This window comes from Mytilus galloprovincialis, chromosome 14 (assembly GCF_965363235.1).
Source record: "Mytilus galloprovincialis chromosome 14, xbMytGall1.hap1.1, whole genome shotgun sequence".
Classification (NCBI taxonomy): domain Eukaryota; kingdom Metazoa; phylum Mollusca; class Bivalvia; order Mytilida; family Mytilidae; genus Mytilus; species Mytilus galloprovincialis.
This window is the reverse complement of record NC_134851.1, coordinates 20,422,757-20,450,726: the sequence shown is the minus strand read 5'-3', so window position 1 is coordinate 20,450,726 and position 27,970 is coordinate 20,422,757. Positions and strand designations below refer to the sequence as shown.

General features: G+C 30.4%; 3 protein-coding genes across 3 annotated transcripts in view; 1 reads left to right on the top strand and 2 right to left on the bottom strand.

Moving 5' to 3' along the window:
• LOC143059623 (uncharacterized) overlaps positions 1 to 27,970 on the top strand; it is a 124,092-nt gene that overhangs the window by 36,688 nt on the left and 59,434 nt on the right. The gene's annotated exons all lie outside the window — the stretch shown is intronic.
• LOC143059297 (uncharacterized) lies at positions 715 to 19,349 on the bottom strand. Its single transcript, XM_076232777.1, has 21 exons — positions 19,208 to 19,349; positions 18,622 to 18,744; positions 17,651 to 17,782; positions 16,421 to 16,537; positions 15,648 to 15,914; positions 15,197 to 15,328; positions 14,214 to 14,339; positions 11,793 to 11,918; positions 11,044 to 11,175; positions 10,257 to 10,514; positions 9,759 to 9,872; positions 9,138 to 9,263; positions 8,648 to 8,782; positions 7,865 to 7,987; positions 7,178 to 7,435; positions 6,234 to 6,362; positions 5,292 to 5,690; positions 3,538 to 3,573; positions 2,930 to 3,039; positions 2,293 to 2,362; positions 715 to 842 (listed from the first exon to the last, which is right to left on the bottom strand). The coding sequence occupies exons 1-20, from the start codon at positions 19,347 to 19,349 to the stop codon at positions 2,309 to 2,311; spliced, it is 3,039 nt and encodes a 1,012-aa protein (XP_076088892.1). The 3' UTR covers positions 715 to 842; positions 2,293 to 2,308.
• Positions 19,208 to 26,088, bottom strand: LOC143059295 (mucin-like protein). Its single transcript, XM_076232775.1, has 5 exons — positions 25,914 to 26,088; positions 22,419 to 22,629; positions 21,223 to 21,392; positions 19,743 to 19,914; positions 19,208 to 19,330 (listed from the first exon to the last, which is right to left on the bottom strand). Exons 1-4 carry the CDS (start codon positions 26,086 to 26,088, stop codon positions 19,787 to 19,789), a joined length of 684 nt encoding a protein of 227 aa, XP_076088890.1. The 3' UTR covers positions 19,208 to 19,330; positions 19,743 to 19,786.

Here is a 27,970-nt window from a genome sequence, read left to right as displayed (position 1 = left end):
TTTGAATTCAGGAAAATTGACAAGAAATGTACGATGAAAACTTACCAAACTACACAGGGTTTGACATGCTCACTTGCACATGGCTTATATAGTTTATAATGAAATATCAGTGAAAATAAGTGCCTTAGTCATTGGCACATGGCTAAACACCACTGGTTGTCTTAGTTTTTATTATACGTTTTTGTATCAATTTTTCCTGAATTCAAAATTATATCATATCGGAATAATTCTTTGAACTAAGCTATTTCGATTGAATTTATATTGACAAAAGGTGTGTTATCAGGTAGGTATAAATTATATTCAAACAAAAAACAACGAATGTAGCAAATTGTATATGTATCCATATTAAAAGCTTTTAAATCTCATTATGACAAAACTTGTGATAATTGTTTAACTGTTTAAAAATGTGGTATGCATTGGTCATTTTCTAACATATAATCTACATTTAAGAACTAAGAATGAAGAACAATGTATTTTACTTAATACTATAATTATAAAATTTCAAATCCTATTGTGTTCATTTGCTTTATTGACTTTATTTTTGTAATATAATTTTTATTAGGAAAATAAAGAGTTGATATTATTATCTTAATCAAAAGAATAACTCAGCCTATGAATAAAGGTAGAAAAGAAGTGTGAGTGATAAATTACCCTTAACTCCTTCTGCTGTATAAATGACAGCCGTAGTGGCACCAGCTGCAGCCGGGGAAGTTAGTTCTGCACCAAATGTCAGCATATCAACACCGTTTATAAGGTTATTAGTGGCAGCAGCAACCTGATTTTGGCCAGTCGTAGTTTTAGAATTCAATATGACTGCATGATCCACAACTGAACTACCTTTGCTAAAATAAAAAAAACTGTTCTTAAAGCTAAAATTTCTACAACTTCAATACTTGCGAACATAGTGAAGCATTTATGAGACATTTATAGGTTATTAAGGATTAAAGTCATGTACTATGTGAATTTTAACAAGGTAAGACCTAAAACAAAAAAGTCATAATAACCCTGATAAAAATTGTGTTGTCGATCAAAGAGAGGACTACTATCCCATTAATCTAAATCAATTATGAATTTCTATCCTTTTAATTTTTTTTTTAGAATAAAACAAGTTTTATACAAGAATTTATAAATGTTTTGATGTTGTTTTTTTATATTCAGTCAAATCCCGAATATAACATTTAGATCACGAAGACCTGAACGGAATTTGTTATCCACTGTCTTTACCTACATAATTCACACTCTATTAGAGTCAACAAGTTTCAGAGTGTATCCAGGATTTAACAATACAATTTATATAATATGAAGGGTGGCATCAGGAATTTTAAATCATGAAACCATACATTTCTTTTAAATGCAACCCATAAATGTTTTGAACAGGTGTAAACAAGATACCTTTGTGTCGTTTGCATGTTGAGTTGACTATAATACTTCTTGTTAGTGCTTTTCTCTGTTATGCATTTTCCTGTGTATGTTTCTTCTGTATTTCTGTCACACAGTATTGTCATTTTAGCTTTATTTGTATAACATTGTCATGCAGCGGGAGGTTTGGCTATCCATTAAACCAGGTTCAACTCGCATTTTGTTCTTTAAACGTCTTGTTCAAAGTGAGGAAATGGAAGTTTTTATTAAATAGTTTGTTTCTATGTATATTATTTTGTTTTACGTTTATTTTTGTTTCACTTTAGTGTTCTTGTTGTTCTTTTGTTTTCGTTTTGTAGTTACTGTGTTTCTCTCGGTTTTATTTTTCAAATGATATATGAATATATATATAACTTTTTTCAAGATTATGGTCATATTTTAAGTCTTTTCATCATGATAGCAAACATATTCCTCATACAAAGAGTTATGAGTATTAACCATGAAAAAATACATCTTAGGACCACACTGATCCCAAGAACAAACACTTTACAAAATCCAAATAAAATTGTACCACTTTTGAATTAAGACAACACATTTGTTGAGTATCTTGGTAAAGATGTAATTGCATTGTTTATGCACTCATCTGAACGACCCTTAACAAAACAAGACAAAAGGAACATTCAAAATATACAAAGACAAGAAGTATGTCCTCTTCATTACGAGCCCTTTTTATTTCTTAGCCGATGTTATGCAATGAATTAAGACCCAGAGAATTTTCACGATTCCTGTTGTCATTTAATTTTCATATATTTTGAATGATAAACACGATGAAGACAATTGTACCATGCTCATTAGACTATTTGCAAATTAATGGAAAAGGAATATTTAGTATATGTGTAGCTTCTCCTACCTTGTTCTATAAACAACTACTACCTTATTCTATAAACAACTACTCTAATGAAATTGTTTTTGTCGCAGCTGAAGAAGAGTAGTAATGTGTCATCTGAAAAATAAGGAAAAATTGTTCTCACAAACTGGAAAAGGTTTACGTACGCTTCGATTACATTAAGATAATACAATTTAAATTCGTAAACAATTTTGCTATCAATGTTTGTTCTATTTCACCTAGAAATTTATATTGACTTTTTCAGAAGATTCCGGTATTAATCAGTTTAATGCATTTAATGTTGCTATTGGTTCTGAGACCACTTGTTTTTGAAATCAGAATTTTTGTTTTTTAATGTAAGGACACAGAGCTCGATGGTTGACTTCTGATTGTTCCATTATTCTTTTTACTCTTGGACTATGGTGTATTCTTCTTTAAGTTCTGTTCTTTCTACTTTCTCTTAACCGTTTTGAATCGTTCTTTTTAGATATTACCATGATTACAAAGGTATTAATGATCCAATTGTTCCATTAAAACATTCAAACCAAAATGCCTTTTCCAAGACAGTTTTAAAGCAACATGGATACTAAAATAAATCATTATAAGCAATCTTCAGATAATTACAATATCAGTCAATAAGGTTGGAACAAATACGACATTCATGGGCATTGTTTATGAACTTACCACTGCAAAAGTCTCATTTAATAATTCTTGATAGTAAACAGTCTTTTCATTGGTCAAGTCTCCACTAGGATTGACACTTATTGTCAGAATTACTTCTACTTTTATTTCACCTATAAAAAGAATTATCAATTTCAAAATATTAAAATCTGGATACCCGGTAGTTAATATTAATAATTCTGACTAAACATGATACTAAAGGAACTCTTAAATGCAAGATTGTGAGATACAAAGATGGTTTGATGAGCGGAAATCAGAAAACCAACAGAAGTCTTATTTCTTATATTTTTAAAAAAGGAAATATAATGAAACATATCTTCACAAATTGATTGTTATTTCTTGCTATTCACCAGATTAATGTACCTTTATCTAGATGAGAACTAGTGATTACATACATAAATCACAACTCATGTCTTACAACTTTAAAATTAAAAACATATTTAATGGTGACAGAGTGTTACTACATACAAGTTTCAAAACGAGAGTGAGAATTGAATATCGCTTAAAATCAAATCGTGTTCTCCAATTTCAGTATGACGAGCCATCAACATTAAAACTAAATAAAAATACTTGGTAAAAATGTATAATAAATAGAATTAAAAAACACTTACCAGAAATAGGCGTATATGTTGTTGTTGGAACACTCACTGAAATAAAGTTTAACGAAATTATTTACTTTTTTAATAACCTTCAGAGACAAGAACATTCTTATTACTAAAAATAATTCAAACTATTGAAAACAGTAGATTTTATAAAATGACTATACAAAAGATATACATGATAACAGTGTCTAAAAAATTGATACTAATCATAAAAGCTTAATTCTGACCAAAGAATTTTGAAAATAATGTCAGGTTAACCCTATCGGACATACATGTATATCTTGTAATAATTCCAAATACCGAAATACATTTTTCCTTTAATACTCATTACTGCTTACAATAAGTTAAATCACTTGATAAAAAAAAATTGTTTATGCAGTCTCTGAACCATAAAAAAAAATGAGACAATTGCCAGATGAAACCTGTGTAATTTTAGGCATCTATATTATGTATTTAAGATAGAATTTTCCAATTCTTTTATTTACTGCATTACAGAGTTTACGACGGGGCATGACATTTGCCATCTCTTACTTATAAATTGATCTATTATTTAAAATTACAATCAGAACTGGTTTCTATTCAATAAAATATTAGGAAAACATACAGTTTTTGGATACAAAATATCAGATTTTGACTACTTTTTGCAAGATTTATTTTTTTTGTATTTACAAGTCATACTATGATCCAAAGCAACAACTGGCGTCCTTTCATGGTATGATATGTTTATAAATGAATTATATAAGGTAATGAATTAGAACAAAACAGTATCGCAAAATGTATATTTCATAAATTTAAAAAGATTGGTAATAATGAAAAAACATGTTTATATTTTTTTATTATCTGTTTATTTTCGTGGATACTCAGAACGTATTTCACATGAAAACTTTGTTTAAGCTTGGACATTGACGTAACAGTGCAACAACCAATCTGAAGAATAAAAAAAATGAAAGAAGAAAGTGGTTCCTTTTGCACCTATCTAATAGCTATTATAAAAGTCCTGCAAGCAAACCATTTCAGCAATGCAGTTGTAAACAGAGATGTGTTTAGTTATCATTGTATGCATATCACTCACTTTTAGAGTAACACGCCTCTGCAGTGATTTGCATGAGGAATTCCACAGTTAAAAACTGATATCATATCAATTAGCTTTACCATGTTTTATACAGCTTATCATTTAAAACAGCTTTGCAATAATCCTTATAAGGAATGCAGTAGAGAAGCTGCAAATTCCATTTTCTTTGTAATAAGTTATTTACCAGGGAATGATATAGATAGTTGGTACAATCTTAAAAAGAAATGTATAAGAATAAATTATTGAAAACTGAAAATGAAGAGAAGTCCATTTGTTTTTATGTTTCATTATTCTTTTTCACTGTTCTTTTCTTTTAAACTGATTATTATGTAGTAAATGAGTCAGCATAATTTTTTATTATGTAGGATAATTCTAAATTTTCATGTACAATCGCATATGCCAGAACATCAATTAAGACAGTTGTATTCAAATGCATAATCAAAATCTGAACTACTTTAATGTTTTAACTGCCGCTTTTAGGCAGTTAAAGTACATTTTTTTAGAAGATTGAATGAATAAAAAAAAGTAAAACAATATTCATAAGTATTATCTAATCAAATTTATCTTTTTAAAGATCTTATTGTCATTCTATTGCAATTTTATATGAAAACAAATAAACATGTATTTGTTTTGTTTTCAAAGAAAAAAAATCAGGTTCTTTTTAAAAAATTGAACTTCAATTCTTGAATACCTTCAGTAGTTGTCTCATCTTTGACTGTTGCCTCTTGTGTTGTTGTTTTTTCTGTTGTTCCACCTTTTGTTGTGACAACCTTGGTTGTTGCCTTTGGAGTTGTAGTCTTAACTGTAACCTGTTGTGTTGTAGCTATTTGATTTGTAGCTACTTGTGTTGTGGAAGTTTGTTTTGTTGTAGCTTCTTGTATTGTAGCTATTTGCGTTATAGCTTCTTGTGTTGTAGCTTGTGTTGTGGAAGATTGTTCTGTTGTAGCTTCTTGTGTTGTAGCTATTTGCGTTGTAGCCTCTTGGATTGTAGCTTCTTGTGTTGTACCATCTTGTGCTGTAACTTCTTGCGTTGTAGCCTGTTGTGTTGTAGCTTCTTGAGTAGTATTTCCCTGAGTTGTAGTTTCTAGAACTTATGTAGCATAAAACAATTTTGATAAATTCAAGCATAAGATTCCGTTTATGATATTTTAATGCAGTGTAACAAACCTGTTTAAACCTCGGACAACAGTGCGTTTGGACAGTTTTTCCTCTTTTTCATGTTTTTACGCCAGATGATAAATGATACAAAGCGTATAGAAATAATTTAGCCATGTGATATTTAAACAGTATCAACAAGGATAATAAAAAATAAAATATTATGATAGGTTAACCAACATTATGATAATGATTGTAGCAGATACATTATAACTTAAATGATTTATCATTTTTTGCCCTGACAAAACTACAAGTGGTATATTGTAAAGTTTAATGTATATGAAATTACTGGTAATGTATTTTATCGCTAATTGTGCCTGCCATCTGCTGCTTCTACACAATAAACTAAACAAGCATTTTGTGAAAATAAAAAAAAAATTAGAAAAGATTCAAGGAAACTAGGACATTTCTCAAGATTAACTAGCTTGACTAGAAAATTATAATGGTAGCCAATGATAAAAGATCATAAAAAACTAACCTGTGCAATATACATCGCCTTGACCAGTATGCCCTGCGTCACAAACACAATAAAAACTGCCTTCTGTGTCAAAACAGGAAGTATTCTCTGTACAGTTGTTCAAATTACTATTTCCACATTCATCTATGTCTACACGAAAAATAAAAAAATGATTTCATGATCTGTTAGCAAAAAATAACGGAAAAAAATGTTAAAAAACAAAAACTGTCATATTCTATATTTTTATTTTTTTGCCTGTTTAATTTGTTACTCTAACAATTATTGACATAGTTTACTCTGTATGACAACTTGATTCAACAAGTAGTCTTGTTTATTTGAGGTCCTTACTTCTATTTTGGTATTGCAGATCATATTTGTATTTGACTGCATCTTTCAGTATCTGCGAATATTCTTACATCAGTACTTTGGTGTCTTAATATAAAACTAAAAGATGTGTACTGATTGCCAATGACATAACTCTTCATTTAACTCGTTCTGTTAGTCTATCTAATGTGTGTAAATTGTTTTACATTTGGAAAATACTCAAATTAAAATCATGTTATTTCTAAATACCTTGAACAGACAAGCTATTTGAATATAAATATTAATAGAGACCATAGTGAGCTATGTATGTAAAACGGCAGAAAATTTTTTTTTTAAATGACTGAAAAGTATTTTAACGCAATGTATTAGAAGTTAAAATTTCAGGCACAATTGAGTTTTGATGAATCACAAAGATGCAAGAGTTTATTGCATTCATAAAATTTCAAATAGATAATGAAGATGAAACATCCTACAATCTCATGTTTGGTACAACATAGAATTATATCCAATATAAAAGTAGATATCATTCTCAATGTATCGTGTGCAAAAGAAATAAATATATAACCAAACAGTTAAAGTTAATTACCAAGTTGAAAATTCCAGCTATAAATAGACAATTTTTTTTCCTTCGGAAAACTAACCTTTACAAACATCAGCAGAGTTAAAATAACCATCATTACAGACACAAATATAAGATCCATTGGTGTTTTCACACATTGAATTAGCCTGGCATAGTGTTGTGTTTCTTAGACATTCATTGATATCTGATTCACATTTATCTCCCTTCCAACCAGTTTTACAATTACAACTTCCATCTGTACTGTTACAAGACTTGGTGTTTCCTATCACACATGAACAGTTTTCAACACAGTTCTGTCCCCATTCTCCTTCAGCACAAGCTAAAGAAAAGATTGAATTTTGTTAAGTATCGATCAAGACCATGTAATTTGTTATAGTTTAATTTCACACAGACATCCACATATATGAATATTGAAGTTTGTTTAACATGTTTGATAAGTATATAACTCCATGTTTCGACTTAGAGAACAAAATATAAATGGAAAAATCTTTCTTTAATACAATTTGCGACTGTTTTCTATTTGATCTTAACCAAAAAGTCTTTCTACATTGTAATTGTTCTATTTAGATTTTTTACACACAGAAAACAAATGGAATATAAATATTCACTACATTTATTAAGGCTGTTCAAAAGTCATAAATCGATTGAGAGAAAAACAAATCCGGATTACAAACTAAAACTGAGGGAAACACATCAACTATAAAAGGAAAACAATGAAACAACAGAAACCCTAAAATTTTATACCAACCTGTACAACTCTGTTCATCAATGTCCAGTTTTGTACCATTTTTGGTACAGGAACATTCGTACCCTGGTATTTTATCAGTACACTTATCTGCACATGGATTGCTTCGTTCACACTCATAGATGTCTGAAATATTTAAAAAATATACTGGTCTTCAATTAAGTTAGCAATAAAGATACTTTTATAGACATTTCTGGTGAACATGTTATAGAAATTTCTGGTGATATACACTCTTGCTGATTTTTATGAATTATTTTTGGTGCTTCTTTTTCCTTTGTGTTTGTTCATTACAATTACATTTGGTAAAGGGATTTATTAAGAAAAAAAGTAAAATCACAAAAATACTAATTTCCGAGGAGAAATCAAAACGGAAAGTCCCTAATCAAATGTCAAAATCAAATGATAAAACACATCAAACGAATGGACAACAACTACAAGATAACAAATACCATTTATAGATATTTCTGGATTTAATTAAAATCAAATACTCTTTCACATTATCAGAGTTCATTCATGTAATCCAAATTTCATGACTGTAGCATTTTTTTTTACAATGAAAGTATAGAAATGTCATTGGAGACGTAATATGTGTTTCCATTTTTATATGTTTTTTCTGTATGTGTTTTTTTAAGATACCCCCCACTTCTCCTTGTATTCATCAGGATTATTCTTAAATCTTAATTATAAACATAATCATGATGGATTCAGTTTTAATAATAATGTACCACATTTTGCAATCTTTACTGTGTCAAATTACTAATCATGGGAAATACAAAATAAATATACTTTCACAGATTCCAGTTACATTATCAGCCATTGTTAGATTGTATCCTGTTGGACATGTACAGTATTCTGATCCATCAGATTTAACAGCACAAGTTCCTGGATTGGTACAATTGAAACTGAAACATTGGGTCTTAACTGTGAAAAATAATAATATATTATACATAAGTATTGCAATGAATACACACATTTGGAATCATATCTTTACCAGATTATTTTATTATATGATAGGTACATTAAAATATTAAAGCCATTAAGTTGCATAAGTCGAATCTTATTATCATTTCAATGGTATCCAGAATCAAAACGACATTTAGTAAAAACAATTAATTTATTCAAAACACAAGACTGATTATGTAATCAATTTTCGACATTTTAAAAACCAACATGAAATACATGTAGGATTATATGAAATAAGAGTTAATTCTAATTTTCAACTATGTAGTTATCAAAGTGGAACAAGAATTCAGAATTTCCTGACAAAAACAGTTACCTGTGCATTTTCTCTTGTCTGTTGGGCTGAGAAGGTATCCATCATTACAAGAACACTTATAACTTCCTGGAGTATTAAGACAGTTCTGGTCACACTTGTTCAAGGTTGTGTCACATTCGTTGATATCTACAAAATCATTATTCGACTAATAAACACGGTTCACCAAAACGTCACTGAATATAAGTTTTTTTTTATATATTTCGGCAGCTATTTCAAAGTTGCAACTCATAATTTTTTTTTTCTTCAAATTACTGATGTTGTGCTCGTTTATTTAAGCAGTCTATGAAGACAATTTCTATTTGAATTTTGAACTTTTTCTATATAAAGTTGTCATTTGATTCAAATAATTAGAGATGAAGGCGACTAATTTATTCATAAAACTTCGTAGTTAACGATTTTAAAAACGATTTTAAAAATTAAAAAGACTATGAGCTATTGAATTGTTTCCACCCTTAATACAAATAATGTAAATTAATTGTTTGATTTTTCTTTTGTTTCAACACATCATTAGCAAATGACATAACATTTTACTGAATACATCTCAGTAGAATTATTACACAGAATGTGATACTGGGATCTGATGTAGAATTTTCCAACTAAATACTAAATAATCAATACTACCTTGACATTTCTCATTAGCATCTTTTGTAAAACCAGTGTTACAACTACATTTATAACTTCTGTCTGTATTGGTACATAGTTGATCACATGGATTATCATTGCACTCGTTTACATCTGCAAAAAGGTAATCAGGTTTTACCAAAGAGCCCTCAACCACTTTACATAAACAAAATTTTGGAATTTTAAACTAGATTCAATTACTTCTACGTTTGCATCTTTTAAAATTCCAATCCTTTGTACAAAAAAAATATACTAAACTTGATGACATAAAATTGTTAGGTAGACTAATTCAAGTGACCTTTCATATTATATATATGACAACGTAGAATAGACTTGAATAGGGCTGTAGTATGGTTTGATGGTATTTGGTTCTATTGAAGATCATCTACCTTCATTTTCATTATCATGACTATAGAAGACATTGTTTTTGGATTTAAATCTAATAGTTATGCAAAATTTCTAATAATAGTATTGACATCAAAATCATGTTTTGCTCACCAGTACAGGTTCCTGTTTTATTCTGATAACCAGTCACACACTTGCAGACAAAGGTGCCAGGTGTGTTGACACATCTTTGGTTGGAAGATGTATCACACGGGTTGACTACACTATTACACTCATTAATGTCAGCATCACACTTGGTCCCCTGCCATCCTGATTTACACACACATCCGGTTATACTGTCACACCTCTCTGCACCAGCACCACAGTTACATGTATTATTACAGTTGTCACCCCAGTGAAACTGATCACAATCTATAATGTACAGCAATATGTCATGTAATATATAAAAAATTAAAAAGGTCCATGCGAAGTTGAATTTTGAAAATTCAATTAATTTTTCTGCCAAAAGATTAATTGTATCATTTTAGTAATAACTTCAATTTGCCATATCTCATTTCAATTAAAGGGGAAAAAATCATTTATATATATATATATATTCATTAAATGAAATAATAAAATAAGTAAAAAGTTAACAGTTCCATTCTATCGATTTCATCCTTCCATTGGGACTCTTCAGGATAACTGTTGTAGTGTCGCTACCTCCTTAACGACGTCGCCTATAGCGACACTACAACAGTTATCCTGAAGAGTCCCAATGGTAGGATGAAATCGATAGAATGGAACTGTTAACTTTTTACTTATTTACTTATTTTATTTAATGAATATATATATCTGCACATGTGAAAATTATTTTTTACGCCTATATATATATATATATATATATATATATATAAATTAAAAAAATGGTTTTATTGTTGTTTTCTAAATACTTTGCACTCACCTGAACAAGTTCTACGATCGTTCTCCAAGAACTGACCAATTGTACAACTACATTTGAAACTTCCTGCTATATTAGAGCAAGTTGACTTATCAAAACACAGATTTTTACTGTCATCGTTACATTCATTTATATCTACAAACAAAATATATTTTTTTAAAGATTTGACTGTGGTAACATTCAATTCAATTTTTGTTCCATATCAATAAGGAATAAGGAATGTTTCAATATAATTAGGAACCTCCAGCCTTTTGCTGTTTGGTTGGTTTTTAAAGCTCACAATAAAGACCTTATTATATGAATATTTTATTTAAGGTCTGTGACCATCAAGTGACACTTTTCATATAAGGTATTATCAATACGGTAGTTCTGTGATACGGTAGTTAGTTAAATCTGTAATGTGAATTCCTTCACCACGTGACCAGAATGTTGTCATCGTCATTTCCAACACATGCTGATAAACGGGTGATTTATTTTGATTCTATACTTTACAAAATATTTTGGAAACCAAAATCTAATAAGATGGTCACCCTCCCTCAGTCGTACAGGAATCAAGTTACGTACTTACGGAACATAAATTATTTCTATACTTCCACTCAGAATGACGATTCTGAAAGTGCTGGAAACTTTATAAGAGCAGGGATACAGGCGTGCCTTCTATTTGGTAAATTAAGTCAAAAAGATGTGCAAAATTGACGATCTTTTTCGATGAAAGACATTATTCCAGAAATGACGTGATAACAGTGATTTACCTGTACAAGTTTGGTTATCAGCCTGTAGTACATATCCAGATTGACAATAACAAAATGCAGTGCTATCTTTTAATCTGCATGCATAACTACAGGTCAGGTTACTCAGGGTACCACATGGATCAGACACTAAAAATTGAAATTCTATACTAGTACCTGATTTTCAAATCTATCATCTGTAAACATTCTTTAAGAGTTTATTTTAATAGGAGAAATGGAACTAGCAAATAAAAGCTTTCAGTGTCAGTAAAAAACATCAGAGATATTGAGATAGAACAGTGGCGTAGCTGGGTCATTTTTACGTGTACGCCCGAACCTTGGCGAGGGATATGAGGGGTGCCAACCGCTCAATGGTAAAGCCCCTGCTAGTAGTTGGTTTGAAAAGGACGAAGTCCCCAAAAGCTACCGAGAATGATATACCATAATGATTCCTGTCAGTAAAAAATCATTGATAGCAACATACTTTTGAATCTAAATGGTTTATTTGTTTTGGTTAAATTTTGTAATATGTTAACTTATTCATCGTGTCATTGGTTTTAGAGAAAACGTCCAAACCAATATTACTTTTAAATAATGAAGTTCAAAGGGTGCCGTGAGTGAGCATACAATCGACAAAATCACCTTTTAATGAACACTAAAAAAATAATTCTAAGAGGTGAAATATAAAAAAGTTCTGGAACACCTAGGATTTCTTCCCACAAAAAATAAATCAATTTATCATTCCTTTAAAGGTATTTAAAAAAAATCTAAAATTTTCTTTTGATATTTTTTCTTGATCTGGAATATTTTACGACAATCTTTGAAGGTTTATAAATTGAGCATATACAACAATTAATTGCGTAAAGAAGAGTCCGGCTATCTGTCTATTAGAAAAGAATAGAAAAATTAACGAAAACAAATGCATTCAAAATGCTAGCTTTAGACATTAGTCATAGTAAAAGCCTCTTCGGCATTTTCATAAAATTCGACGAAGGTTCGACAAGTAGTTGATGTAATTGAGAAATAAGAAAATGTAAGCCCAAACTGCGACCACTTATTAATTACAGAAAGAAAGACATTTTGTCCTTAGATTGCGGGAAAATTAAAGATATAATTGCATTATTATTATTGCTCTGAATACTCTTTTGATCATAAACAGTTTCTGTCAAACTCGAGGTCGTATAATTTCACGGAGAGTCATTCAAAAGACTTCATCCACATTCGGAACTTAAATATTGACGCCGCTTTTTCTCGCTTTTGGGACATAAATCACAGGCTCGACAAACAGCATATCGAATCTGAGCAGATAGTGAATTGCTTTAAATATAAGAAAAATACGTAGAATTAATTCATAGTAGATTCAGACTTTTACAAACAATTCAAACAAATATATTAAATAATCTATTTGAGTAAATTTAGTCCCTTTTTGTTCAAAATTACAATCCATTGAAAAAAGAAGCACAAGGTTGGTTTGCTTTTGACCACTTTCCCTTATTCTATGTCGATTATTTGTTTTATTTTCAAAATTCAAGTGTACGCCCGGGCGTTTTGACGTAAACGTAGCTACGCGCATGTAGAAGAGTTCTTAAAATCATTTGTTTTTTTTAAACACTCAATATGATTAATAATATATAAAGATTCTGCATTATTCGAATCAATTGCAGAATTGTTGTATATATTACATAATAGTTTGTATTATCAAGTATCGTTTTCGACATCCAAGTATGAGTTTGATATACATAATATGTATTTAATATACAAAAAAAAAACTAATTTATTAAACAGAATCAAATTCATTATACAGAATCTAATTTATTAAACAGAATCAAATTCATTATACAGAATCTAATTCATTATACAGAAACTGTCAATATACAGAAAATTGATTTAATATACAAAAACTGATTAAATATACAGAAACATATTCAATATGAAAGAAACTTCTTTCATATTCAGAATCTTATTTGAACTGGCACTAGCAACCAGATATAAAACATTTTGCGTGTTCAATTGTTTAAAGGATAATAATGTCAATATTGAAAGTGCAACATTTGATGGACTGATTTGAGCCACACAAAAAAAAATTATACAGGTAAAAATGATGATTAAAATATATTTAAAATCTATAATATGAAATTAACAGACATAGAAAAATATATATGCACGAGTTTGATAACTATGTTTTTCTATATTTATGTTTATATCGCTTATATGGCAATCATAGGTCAACTCGACAGTTAATTATGTTGTATCTAGACTAAAATACACACGAAATGAAGCTATATTTATCGAGCTCATGCACGGTATATTATTTATTTTAGACCTTTCGTAAATTCGATAAATGTTTTACATTGTTAAAAATCAAATATGAGAATTTAAGTCAAATCAGTGAACATAAATTTGACAGCTAGTCCCCCTTTGATACACAGAAACTAATTAACCTACCTTGTTTACAAGTTTTTCTGTCATTGTTGAGTTCATACCCAAATAAACACCGACAGTTATAACTTCCCACATTATTGACACAGTCTTGTTCACAATCATCAGACTCGGTTGTGCATTCGTTTACATCTGTAGTATATCAATTTTTTTTTAATGAAGATCCATCACTATCAACTAGGTTAAAAACAAATGCATTGCCATCGGTGTCTTCATTTCATATCTAAATATTCTAGTTATTCAGAACATTTAGTGTAAATGGAAGATTACCTTTCAGTGTTAAAGTTTTTATTTTCAATTAATAGTAATATATTTCAGACGATTTGGAGTCTGAAATACTGTATAAACAACAGTTTATTGTTGACAACAAATACTGTTTTTCTCTAGAAGTCTATTTGGTTGTTTTTGTTATTGGGTAGGTTTATTATTGGTGTATGTACCAACACCTGGTAATGTTTATTTGATTAAAAACGAAAGCCAACACATGGCATGACATTCATGAGGGATACACAATAATCAATTCTGACTTGTAAATGATAATAAAGAATATCCAAAAAAATGGGCTAGTGATTGATATCAATAACTGCAGTGTCAAGGTTTGAAGTACAGTTTGTAATGTTCTAAGTTATACTTTGTGTTATATTTTTCATTTATATTTATTTCCATGTTTTAACACATTATGCTTATGATTTATTGTTATCTAGTTCTCTATCATTGTATCAAACGTTTCAATCTTGCTTTCATCATGCCATCAATCATATAAGATTAAATACTTTTCAATAGTCGATGTAGCTATCTACTTCAGCAAAATCATGAACTACTCAGTATCTGGACCAAGCACAGATTTAGCATGTCAAAATTAATAGGTGCAATCTCAACATTATGGAACCTTACAAACTTTAGAACTTACGGTATCTCTACTGTGAGTTATATAGTTATATTGGATTAATTTGTCACTAATATTTAATGTTTTACATTTCTGATCATACCTTTACATTCGTATGAATTTTTTGTTTGGTAGCCAGTGTTACATCTACAGGTATATCCCCCATCTGTATTTTGACATGTTGAAATTGTTGCTGGACACTTGTTTGTTGTTGCACTACTGCATTCATTTATATCTAAAATCAGACATACAGATAAGACAAGATAACATAATATTATTAACCAATCATAGTGCCTAAAATTTGAGCTACACAATCAAATGAATTACAAACCACTTTTTTTATCTTGTTTGTGCTGTACCTTTTTTGTTTTGCATGTACACGTATTGCAATTTTAGTCTGTATCCAACGCAAACATATGTTGGAATGTTGTTTTCAATTTAGACTTATAAATATATATAAATATATATATATAAATGTAATACATTGTTGTGGCAGGCTCTATTGATATACAACACAAATATTGGATCATTAATTACAATACCCTAAAATTTACCTGCACAAGGAACGTTGTCGTCTGCAGACACTTTTTCATAACCAGATCTACAGTTACATTCATAGCCGCCATCTTCGTTTACACAAGTCTTGTCGTTAGATTGACATATATCTGGAGTATCTACACATTCATTGGCATCAACGTCACAATAAGTTCCAGTCCAGGCGCTGTTACAAACACATCCACGACTAGGATCACACCTTAATGCGCCTGGTCCACAGTTACATTGACTTGCACAGTTATCACCATAAAATGGACTTACACAGGCTGTCACAAGATAGATCATTTTGGTAATACACATAATAAATAAAAAATATATTATATCAGATTGGACTAATAATTAAATATATTTCTCATCGCCTTACATTTTCAGAGACTACCAAAAGTGTTTTACTATTTGTTAAGGGGCTTAAATCTAGAACAGTAAAAGTGACGCCACCAAAGTTCATTCTTGATCTGTGGGTTGTGGTAAAAAGGTGAATAGGTTTTATATCATTTCTTTTAACAAAACTAAGTTAGACGATGGAAACAAATTTTTAGACATACAGACCGATGAACAGACGGACAAGGGTGAAATGTCCCTTCCTGAATCTAAATTGATATGGATTTTTTTCTAATTTTCGTGTCTTTGAAGGCGTTTTGCAGGTTAGTGTATTATTATCAAACTGATATTTATTCAAAAGAAAGAGATAGTCATCATAAGAAATATGTATGTGGATCATGACTTTCAAATATTCAAGTTCAGGCATTAATATTAATTTTATAATTTTTACCTGAACAAGATGTTTTATCGGCATTTAATTTGAAACCTGTGTAACATGAACAGGTATAACTACCAACAGTATCCTGACAGGTCTGTGTACATACACTAGCATCACATTCATTTATATCTGAAATGTACAAATATCAATAGTTACAGAAATATTGCTACTTGTATTAATTCAGTTATGCTAAGATATAAGAATATGTTGTATGAGTGCCATTGACACAACTCTCCAATCAAGTCACAATTTGCTAAGATGATAGCTAAAAGTATGGCCTTCAACGCAGAGCCTTGAATCAAACTGAAAAGATAGTTATTAAGGCATTTAAGTGTTTTGCATAATTATAAAAGGAATTTAAATTTCATGTTAAAGTATATCACACTAGGTGACAAAGATAAAGCACTATATATATCATATATATATATACAACTCGTCTAAACATCAACTCAACAATGTTAGATCTGTAAATGTGCTTTCGCAAATTTTTGGTTCTTCCCTCGCCGGGATTCGAACCCATGCTACTGTCATATCGTGACACCAAATCGCCTGCACTGCAGCCGTCCCGCTAGACCACTCGACCACCTGGGCTCTCAAAAAAAGAGCTTTCGCTGGCCGTGTGTTACCTTTCCTCGTCAGTTTTAATCTCGTGGCGTACTACAGTACATGATATATAAGGCATGAAGATGTTATTGTTACAATTCAGCTAAATTATCTATAGTAAAGGATCCTACAAATTAATGTAATATAAAGTCACAGAAAATAATTATATTTATAAGTACGTCTGAGTCAGTGACAACTCTTCAACTTATACACATGCCAGCATATGGTATTCTTTCTGAAGGTTTGTGAAACATATAAATATCAAATCTGGTATAAGCATATTGCTGTTTGACAATCAAAATGCAGAAATTTTATTTTGCTTTTATTGTTGTGGGCTTTTGCAAATCTAACTTTTTTCATTGTACTAAACAAATCGAGGTTTGTAGTGGTTTGATACTGTCATAAATTCATAAAGTGATATTTGTTTTTATTTATTAATTTTTGGCATGAATAAAGCCCTTGGTTTTTTGCCTTTGTCAAGTTGTAATAATTTCTGATTTACTATACATTATGACCTTAGTTATCGTCGAAGACTGTAAAGTGACCTTTAGTTGCTCAAAATTTGGTTATTATGTGACTTGTTGAAGGTTTTCGTATTGGCAACCATACCATATTTTATATTTGTATAATGAGACTTACTAGAACAGACGCCACTGTTACTATCAAGTAGATACCCTTTACGACAAATGCACTCCCATGTTCCTGGATTTGTAGTATTATCACAACCATAGCTACAGGTTAAATTTTGCAGTGCACAAACATCAAATATTGCTAAGATGAAAAAAAAAAACATTAGTTTCAAGATTTGACAAACAGGAGTATAATGACTCAGTACAGTACATCATGTATATTGACAACATCGATTAAACATTATGGGATTTTGAAATTATAATATTATCTTTAAATATAAAATCTTTAAGAAGTATAATTAGGCTTGTACAGTTTGCACTGTTACATTGTGCACGTCTTCTCTTTATCATGCAATTGCAGGTAAAAAAAAAATTTGCTTAACTGTTAGAAAATGTCTAAAGAAACTTAGGAAAATTCAAATCGTGTGTGATTGTTTGCAATATTTCCATGTAAAATAAAATTGAGAATGGAAATGGGGAATGTGTCAAAGATACAACAACCCGACCATAGAATAGACAACAGCAGAAGGTCACCAACAAGTCTTCAATGAAAAACCTGTTTTTCGTCAATAAATAGTAGTTGAAATTGCTTGTAATGTTTCTAGAATACTTTACGAGTGTTTTAGTCACACAAAAAAAAAAAAAACAGTTTAGAAACTTGTATATGTTTAAAATACAATTTCCAACAGCATGTGTAAATGAAAATAATTGGCGGGACATTAACAAACTTCCCGAATATGATGTTTTTCTCTTATTGCTTGCTTCTCGTACTCTATAGTGCGCACCCGTTTCTGGCATGTTCTATACAAGCCTTTATTCCGATTCTATAACGTTCAAACTTTTCTCAATAATGACACCTACCGAAAGTTACATACAAAGTTTATTATCAAACTACTATCAACAAAATGAAAAACTAAACTATCAAAATTACCTTATTTCGACACACCTGCTTCCTATTGTATTATTCCAAATTAAACTTACTTTGGTTACATTTACCGTCAGCTAGCAACTCAAATCCATACACACAACTACATGAAAAGGTTCCATCGCTATTAGCACATATCTGTTCACAACCACTTGTCCTTTCAGTGCATTCGTCAATGTCTGCATGTGAAATATGATTAAGTGATAGGAATTTAATACAGATCAATCTTGATCACACAATTTAATTTATTTATAATTTATAATTATCAGTTTTTCATTTTGCATTGGTCAACATTCAAATAAGATATCATGTTTCATTGAAATGATATCATTTTATAATCATGTCAAGAAAAATGGTGTCACCATGTGTTTTAAAAATAATTTTTTGTTGTTCATTGAAATATAGTACTTTTTAAAAGAGTATATATTTTCAACTAAAACCATAAGAGTAACAAATTTTATTAATTTTTAAGCTGATTAAATTACAAAAATGCAAGCTTCTGTACACATGATCTGAATGCTCTTGTTTTCAAACTCCAGACTTAAAAATCTGTTTTAACTACTGTGGTTACTTTATCTTTTACATAAAAAAAGTCATCAATGTGATTGAGCCTAAAATAAACTTTGTTATCGTATTACAAACCTTGACATTCAGAACCGAATTTTCGGAACCCTTCTAGACAGATGCATGTAAAGCTTCCATCTGTGTTCGTACAATTACTTGTTGATGTACAGTTATCAGTTCCATCTAAACATTCATTTATATCTAAAAATAAAAGAGTCATTTTACTTGCATCCTACTCCATTCTTTTCGAGGTTGGCATTTTATTTTTATTTGGGATCATCCCAAAATATCATAAGAGTTATTAGAAAAAAGAAGGAAACTACTATAGAGCAGTGACAATCAATACAGGAAGAAAATACCACTGTGGATCGATAATGTTATATACGATTAAGAAATCACGTGTTCATCTATTATATCGAAGGATTGATTTATCGTTTATATATTTCATCAGGAACATCAATGAACCGAATTCATTCAGTTGGAGTTTGCATGTGTAAAAACCAGACGCAATTAAAGTATTCATGCTTTATCTTAACTGTTAAAAATTATAAAGAAACTTTATTATGCATGTCCTCGTTTGCATGATTTTGAATCAATCGTTCTTTTTGTTTACCTTCACATTTTTCATCAGCGGTAATATTATAGCCTGGTGGACAATCAGAACAGTTGTAACCACGACCAAAACATACATTTTACTTCATCAGGTGGTGATAGATCTATACAGGTACGTTCTAGAACACATGGGTCATCAGCACAACCATCTGTATTAATATCACAATCATCACCTGAAAAACGTAAGGAACAAATGTGTGTGGTTATGTATTGTACATGTGACTGTTTGTCTTACAGGTATTCAATACAAAGCACAAAGATACATGATATTTTTTTAAACCTCAGGTTGTACTTACACAGTCACTAGCTTGCTGGTATTTTAACATGCTTAAAAAAGAGGGGCGACAGATACAACAGGGACAGTCAAAGTCAAAGATCGAAAATAAACTGATAAAGCCTTAACTAAAATACAAAAAAGACAAAAAAGACAAAAATAGACGTAAAACAGACCAAAACAACACAGACAAAGAATAAATTTTCAAAGTTAATACAACATTTGGAAAAAACGGAAACAAATATTTTGATAAATAAAGATTCACAAACTGATGTCCTTTTTATGTTATTTTAGTCTGATAATACCTGTTATCATATACTTAGACTAAATAACATATGGTTTTTACTGAAGGATAATAGCATTAAATTAACTTAAATTCCATATTTTTTGTTAATTGGTGTTTAGCGGGCTGATCTCAAAAGTTTATCACATGCTTCGATTGTTATCACATGTCTTTCCGTAACGTTATCGCATGGCATTCCGGTGATACTCGGCACATTCCGGAAAATACACCTCAATGCTACGTTTTCTATGAAAAACACTATAGAAGTGTACAAAACAATTATTTGGATACTGGAAAGTATATAGTGTAAAATAATAAAAAAAAAACCAAACTAAAAAACTAACAAACAAATGATTAAATAGATGCATTTTTAAAAGTTTCAAACATAATTTAGAAAGTTACTTAACAAAGTTTACTTTTCCAAACAGTGTTCATTATGTATATTTTTGTCGATTCGTCCATATTAAAACACGTTTCTTCTCTGTTTAAGCATATGATAGAAATATTTCATATCGAATGTACTAAATTTGGGGTCCGACATCCGTGAACTTTTCACTCTTTGAACTTCTATTTGGGAACCACGTTAAAGAATCAATATATGAATCTGTTATTTTTCTCAACTGTTGATGCATATGATAAACATATCATAACATGTCTTTTTCGATATAGAATGAATTATCATTCCACGGTCAATATCATACCTCGAGCCATGCGGCTCTTAGGCTGATATTGAACCTAGGACTGATAATACATGCGATATGAAAAATGCCATGTTATAATCTGATATTAACAGTTTTTAACATTGATTTGGAGTAAAATTTTATACAATTAAATTTTGATATCACGTTTGAGTTTAAATTGTCTGACAGATGCAATCTCAAATCAAATGTCAAATACAAATGTATATTTAAAACATGTACTTACCAGACCAACCAGTTGTACAGTTACATGAGGCTATCAAGTAGTTTGGATTGGATTCATTTCTGAGATTGTCATAGTCACATTTTCCTTGGTCACCTGAACATCCACTACATGCCAAAATCACCACCTCTATAGCATCAGCTGTTAAACCATCACTGTCCACTGTTGTTACCCTGTGAAGTGTATGTCAAATTTATTACACATTGATATATACAAGTGCATCAAAGTCTGACAGACGATTAATATTCCTCGCATCACATAATAACATTTTAGAATAAAATATAAAAATGTTCAAACTCATGAATTAGAAAATGATATCCTTTGACTTCAATTTTGATTAATAGGAAATGAATTAAATAAAAATGGTACTCAAATAAAACAGTTTCCGCTTTTATATAGCACAGGCAACCTTCTTGGCATTTTGGGTCTTCAATAAATGGCAAACACTTCTTAAGGGGTCGATTTACAATTTTGATTTTGTTGACTTTTTTTTTTTTTTTTATTAATCTTACTTTGCAGAACATTATTGCTGTTTACTGTTTATTTCTTTCTTAAATAATATTCAAGATAAAAACCAAAAACTGCAAAACTTCCTTAAAAAGGTCAATTCAAGGGAAGCAACCCAATAAAAGGTTGTCTGACTCGTATGCAATTTTTTCAGGCAGAAAGATCTCAACATTATTGTAACCAAGTTTGGTTAAATTTGGCCCAGTAGTTTCAGAGGAAAAGGTTTTTGTAATAGTTCACAACGACGAATACAAACGACGGACGACGGACAACGGACAACCGACAATAAGTGATATGAAAAGCTTACTTGACCTTTTGGGCTATATGATCTAAAATGCGACCATGCATAATTACCATATAACATCACATATTAAGAACACAACTGTCTGCAAATCTGTGCAAAAGGGAGGATACAATCATAATAGAGACAGATTCCACCACTGCACGTATGTAACGATATTTCTCTACTCGAGACAGTTGAATAGTAATATTTTAAGCTTGAGCCTAGCTTTTAAATAGTTAAGATTCAAATGTTGAGAAAGGAAAAATTTCGTAATACACAAGTTAGAAATAGTGTACACGTACATAATGAATAACGATTACTTACATGTTGCATATAACATAGAGCATCCACATTTTCCCCCTCCTTAACCCTAGAGTTGTTTAATAAACACAATATTAACCAAAATTACCTGATTTTGTCTGTATTTAGATTTGCAGGTGTCCACGTTAATGTCAGATTTCCCGTGGAAGTATCAGATGTAAAAGAGCCTCCAACTGGCTGATCTATTATACTGTATCTAAAATCTGATTTATCATCATGACCAGTGAAGTTTAAAACTATAGATTGATTTACTACTACTTTGATAGATTCTTGTCCACTTATTTCTGGTGCCTCATTTTCTGGAAAATAATGAAATTGTTAAATAGCATTATACTAACAGTTTCATCAAAAGTGAAACGATCACTAGAAAAAGAGTCTGTACATACCTATACAGAAAACAAGGATTGAGGAATACCAACCAAAATGATTTCAAGGGAGTTCAGGTTACTTTGTAGATAACACTTTATAAATTGTATTCATAAAAAGTAAAATCTCAGAAATGGTGAACTCCGAGGAACATTAAAAAGGAAAGTCCCTATTCAAATGGCAAAATTAAAAGCTCAAACACATCAAACGAATGGATACCAACTGTGTCATTCCTGACTTGATACAGGCATTTTATATAGATTTGAGGCCCTTTTCCAGATTTATCTATTATCATCAGGTATTCTGTCATTATCAAACTTGTAGAAAAGAGGGGATATGATGTTTTTGGATATAACATAAATAACTACACAAAATTCACGAGAACAGGGCTATTATTGCTGTACTTCAATTCAAATATTGAGATATTCAAAAATTTCACATTGAAATAAAAGCTTACGTCTCACATTTTGTTTTATTTTGTCTTTAAAATTTAGAAATAAGAATAGAACTAACGTATTTGTGCAGTTTCAGACTCAGCTTCAGCATTTGTTATTTGAGTATCAGCAGCAAATGATTGGTCACCAGTTGCCAGGTAATCAAAGATACAAGCTTTAAATTGGTCACTCACACCACCACAGACGGTATAAGCTAACTGGAGGGTACTATTATCAAATTCATCAATAAATATTGGAACAAAATCTTGGTGACTGTAATCAGCCCAGGATTTCCCATCAGTGTAATCAAATATTGAACTATCTGAAGTTGTCTCCCCTATAATAAAAACATGTTATATTATAAATAAAACCGACACCAAAAATTTAAATTTATGTTATTGATCCATTAAATTGCAAATTATAATAGACATAAAACTCTTACAATATTTAAATTTATTTTTTTAACTAACATCAATAAACAGAAGATTTTATTACTTACATTGCTGACCAAAATTGTTATAAATTTTTCTTTCAGAATCAACATCACCAGACGAAAGTACAATTCTATTTTGTAACACAAATTCATTGGTTTTGTCACCATCAAAGTTTCCCATAAGACCTGTAACGTGACCTTTAAAATCCTCAGGAACTGATGCTGATAAAGTCAACTGTCGAGTTTTTACCTGAAAATTTAACTGAATCCCTGCAAATGTAAAGGACTATATTTAATGAAGAATCATAGTTCAATATCTCAAAGTTTTTTTCACCAATTTTATTTCCAATAATAAATTCACAAACATGTTAATAAGCGTAAACATGCTCAAATACAACTTAAACTTATAAGCAATGTATCAAACATCTTTACTTTCTTATTTCAACAAATTATTCTTTCAAAGAGATATATGAACAGTAATGATATCCATAGTAAGCATATCTAACGGTCTTATATTGTCATACATGATACTAGTAGTGCTCCTTAACAAAGATAATAATTATCTATTTGCCATCAGCTGTCAAAACCAAACATCTAGAGTGAACCAAAATTGTACAGTCGACTAAACCTAGCGGGTCTATTTTCCAAATACAATATTGGTCCTGTTAGTCAAATGCGTTTTGTTAAAATATACTTTTTCACTATTTTGGTCTTTTCGAAAAATGTTGTTTTTGCTGTATTTAGATCCTTCTACAACGACATTTGTTTTACATGCACACGTATAAAAGTTTGTGGTTTTTATCCAAGCAATCATTGGTTAAAACGTAGTTTTTAATTAAGATTTGTGTATATTTTTCGTTTGGGCTTGTTTCATATTTTCCCTCCGGTTTAAATGATCCGTTCATCCCATTTTGACTCTTTAAAATTCAAGAGTCTATTCTAAAGTGAGGTAAATCTAAATGGCCTTCCAAATACCGTTTCGATCCCTAACATCTATTGTCGAAATCCGGATGTTAAGAGGCCAGATGAAGGAAGCCTCCGGGTGCGGGAATATCTCGTTGCATTGAAGACCTATTGGTAACCTTCTGCTGTTGTCCGTTCTATAGTCGGGTTATTGTCTCTTTGACACATTCCCTATTTCCATTCTCAATTCTATTTATTGTCGAAATCCTGATCTGGTGTACATATTTTTACACCCTATTTGTGTGGTATAACTTCTTTGTCGCGAGTTTATTGCTTTCTGTTAAGTATTAAATTACTATTAAGATCCATTTTGTTACATATTGTGATCAATTTATTTGGCAAATGCAAATGGCAGTCAGCAGGGTTTCAGAACATCAGCTGTTCGTCCTGTTAGTCAAATGCGTTTTGTTAAGATATACTTTTTCACTTTTTTGGTCTTTTGGAAAATGTTGTTTGTGATGCATTTAGACCCTGCTACAACGAAATTTGTTTTACATGCTCACGTAAACAAATTGCGGTTTTATCCAACGCATTTGACTAACAGGTCGAACAACTGATGTTCTTAAATGTAACAGTGATGTTATGGATCTAAACGGTATGTTGAAGAAGTTATCAAAGTACCAGTATTCCTGAAAATCCATATAATTTACCTCACTTTAGGATATTCTTGAATTTAAAGATTCAAAATATATATATTGTATTATTAAAATCACCTGACTGAGTAAAAGCAACAGAAAGTGTATGATTTTGACGTCTCAAAACGATACCAGTTAGAAAAACAGCAAAGTTTTCTTCAGTATTAAACTGTGGTGTGTAGTCGTTTCCATTACCATAGACTACCATTGCTATAATTAAGAAAGTTTTCATATATCATAAAAGAAAGAAAAGTCATTACAACATGTAATTGAATAAAATACTGTATAATATTTCAGTATATAATAACCTTGCACAGAAGTTTCATATTAACTTTACATTGTTGTAAAAGTGTTCAACGAGTACATATTTTAAGTATGAAGTAAAATTAAAGTATATTTATCCAATCTCTGTAGATAAACATTGCTGGGGAATCAAAGTTGAATCTCAATTGGATAATAGATATCTAAGGTACCAGGATTATAATTTAGTACACCAGACGCGCGTTTCGTCTACATAAAACACATCAGTGACGATCATATCAAAATATAAATACCATGGTGGAATCTATATTTTCACTGTCAGTTCAAAAACATAATTTTATTTTGGACTAAAACTGTGCTTCTTCCAAAACTGAAGTAATTTTTCTGAGAGAATATTAACAATTTTTAAATAGTTGAGGCAATCAAAACAAAAAAATAATATAATTTCATTCTGGTTTTATTTTCAAAGATAACCAGGGTTTATCACTTACTTTCCAAATCACTGGCTAGTTCTACTTGCATAGAGGCATTTCCATCTTCTTTTGCAGCAAAACCACTGAATATAGTAGCATTTATTTTCTTCAGTTCTGTTCCATTCTTTGATGTTGCTAAATCTGTTCTAGCTTGAATTTCGAAGGTTAAATTTTCATATTTAATTTTCATCATTGTGTATTCACCCCAGCCGTTGAATGTGTATTGAAATCCATCCAATGTGTCAACATGTGGATCCCCAAACGTAAACACTAAAAATAAATATTTTATTTACCAATTGAAGTCATATGAAGCTATTTACTTTTAATAATAATGTGAAAGTAATTATGGAACCAATACATGCATGCAAATATAATAAACCAAGTCACCTATGCAAGTCATCTATGCAAATCATTTAGCGTAAGCTAAGAACCCATCATGTATAATAGGCAGATTGTATTTCATACAGTAATTGCTGATCGGCTACTAATTAACTCTCAGAACGTTTTGAAACCTTGATAAACAATTGCTTATATTTTTTTAAAGTATTAAAAAGTGGTACTACCTTAACATGTACATGAGTAATCAATATGTAAAAGCTAACATTAAAAAAGCAATTCTTTACAGCAAAACAAAAGATACATTTATAACTGCAAACATACATCTTTTCGCCTTTTGTACCTTTGAGTATCAATCAATGACTAAAAAGACAGTACATTTACTGCTATATACCCACAAAAAAGCAACAGTAACGGTACTTTTATTGCTTTTTTTCATCTGAAAGTCATAAGGGGGCCTTTAACATAGCGCCAAAAAAATCTCACCTTACTGCAAGTCCACTTTGTGGCGATTAAAGTTTACGATTTAATATTTTCTTGATGTTGTTGAATAAACAAGATCTAAGCCAACCTAATTGTGATTATATATATTTGAATAGTTCTTACATTTGCATATTTTTTATACTATCGAATATCACAAACAATAAGTTGGTTTATGGCTTGGTACAATAGATAAGACCTTTACATCTGCAAAATATATGTACTTACATATACCAAATGGCGACCGCCTGTAACAAAATCCCACTTGTCTTACTCTGTAGAACAGATGACAATTATTCGATTTTTCACAACAATTTTCTTTAGGGATAACATTATCACTTTGGTATGTGACAGTTTCAGTAAAAGGATTTCCTGTAATCATAGTACCAGCGTCTGGACTATTCCTGAGAAGGAATCCCCACCACTGGTGATAGCAGCAAATCTGTTAAATAAAGTTTATATATTTGTTTAAGGAATTTCTGTAATTTTTTCTGTCTATGAAGAAATTACATAAGTGATGTGGTGCACACTGACTAATAATATTAAGTGTGCACTTCATTTTTTTATGTTATTCTGAATAGACAGAAAACATATTACAGTCATTTCTTATAATTTAATTCAAAATTTCGATTTTCAACCGGCGTAAATCATAAAAAAACGTTGTTTACGTCTTGTTCACATGACATAATTGTTCCTATGAAATGATTAACAAAACACTGTCAGCCAATCAGAAGACAATCATCATCCAACATTAAATTATAAACAATTACGTTTGAATGTAGCGTTTGTTTGGCATGGTTGTGTGTGCTTTATATCTAAAAATGATATATAAAATTTTACGAAATACACACAAGGCCTGTCATGTATAGATGCATGGTTGGTTTCTTTTATGTTGCTTTTATATTCTATGTCGATGTAACATACGACAGCTTATTCTTTTAACAGTCAATTTCATTCTTTGTAATCTAGATCTTCACAAATACATAGATTAGTAAAACCACTTCCAAGGTCCCTTTTTAGTAAGTCAAAGACATGTAGTGAAGGTCTTTAAAGGCATTTAACCATCACTTTATTGAATGATATCAATCAACAGGTATAGATAAGATTTCATTCTAAACATCATATGCTAAAATTGTTTTCATCTTCATAGATGCAGTGATGCATATTAAAGCAGATATAAAAGAGGGACGAAAGATACCAAAGGGACAGTCAAACTCATAAATCAAATACAAACTGACAACGCCATGGCTAAAAATGAA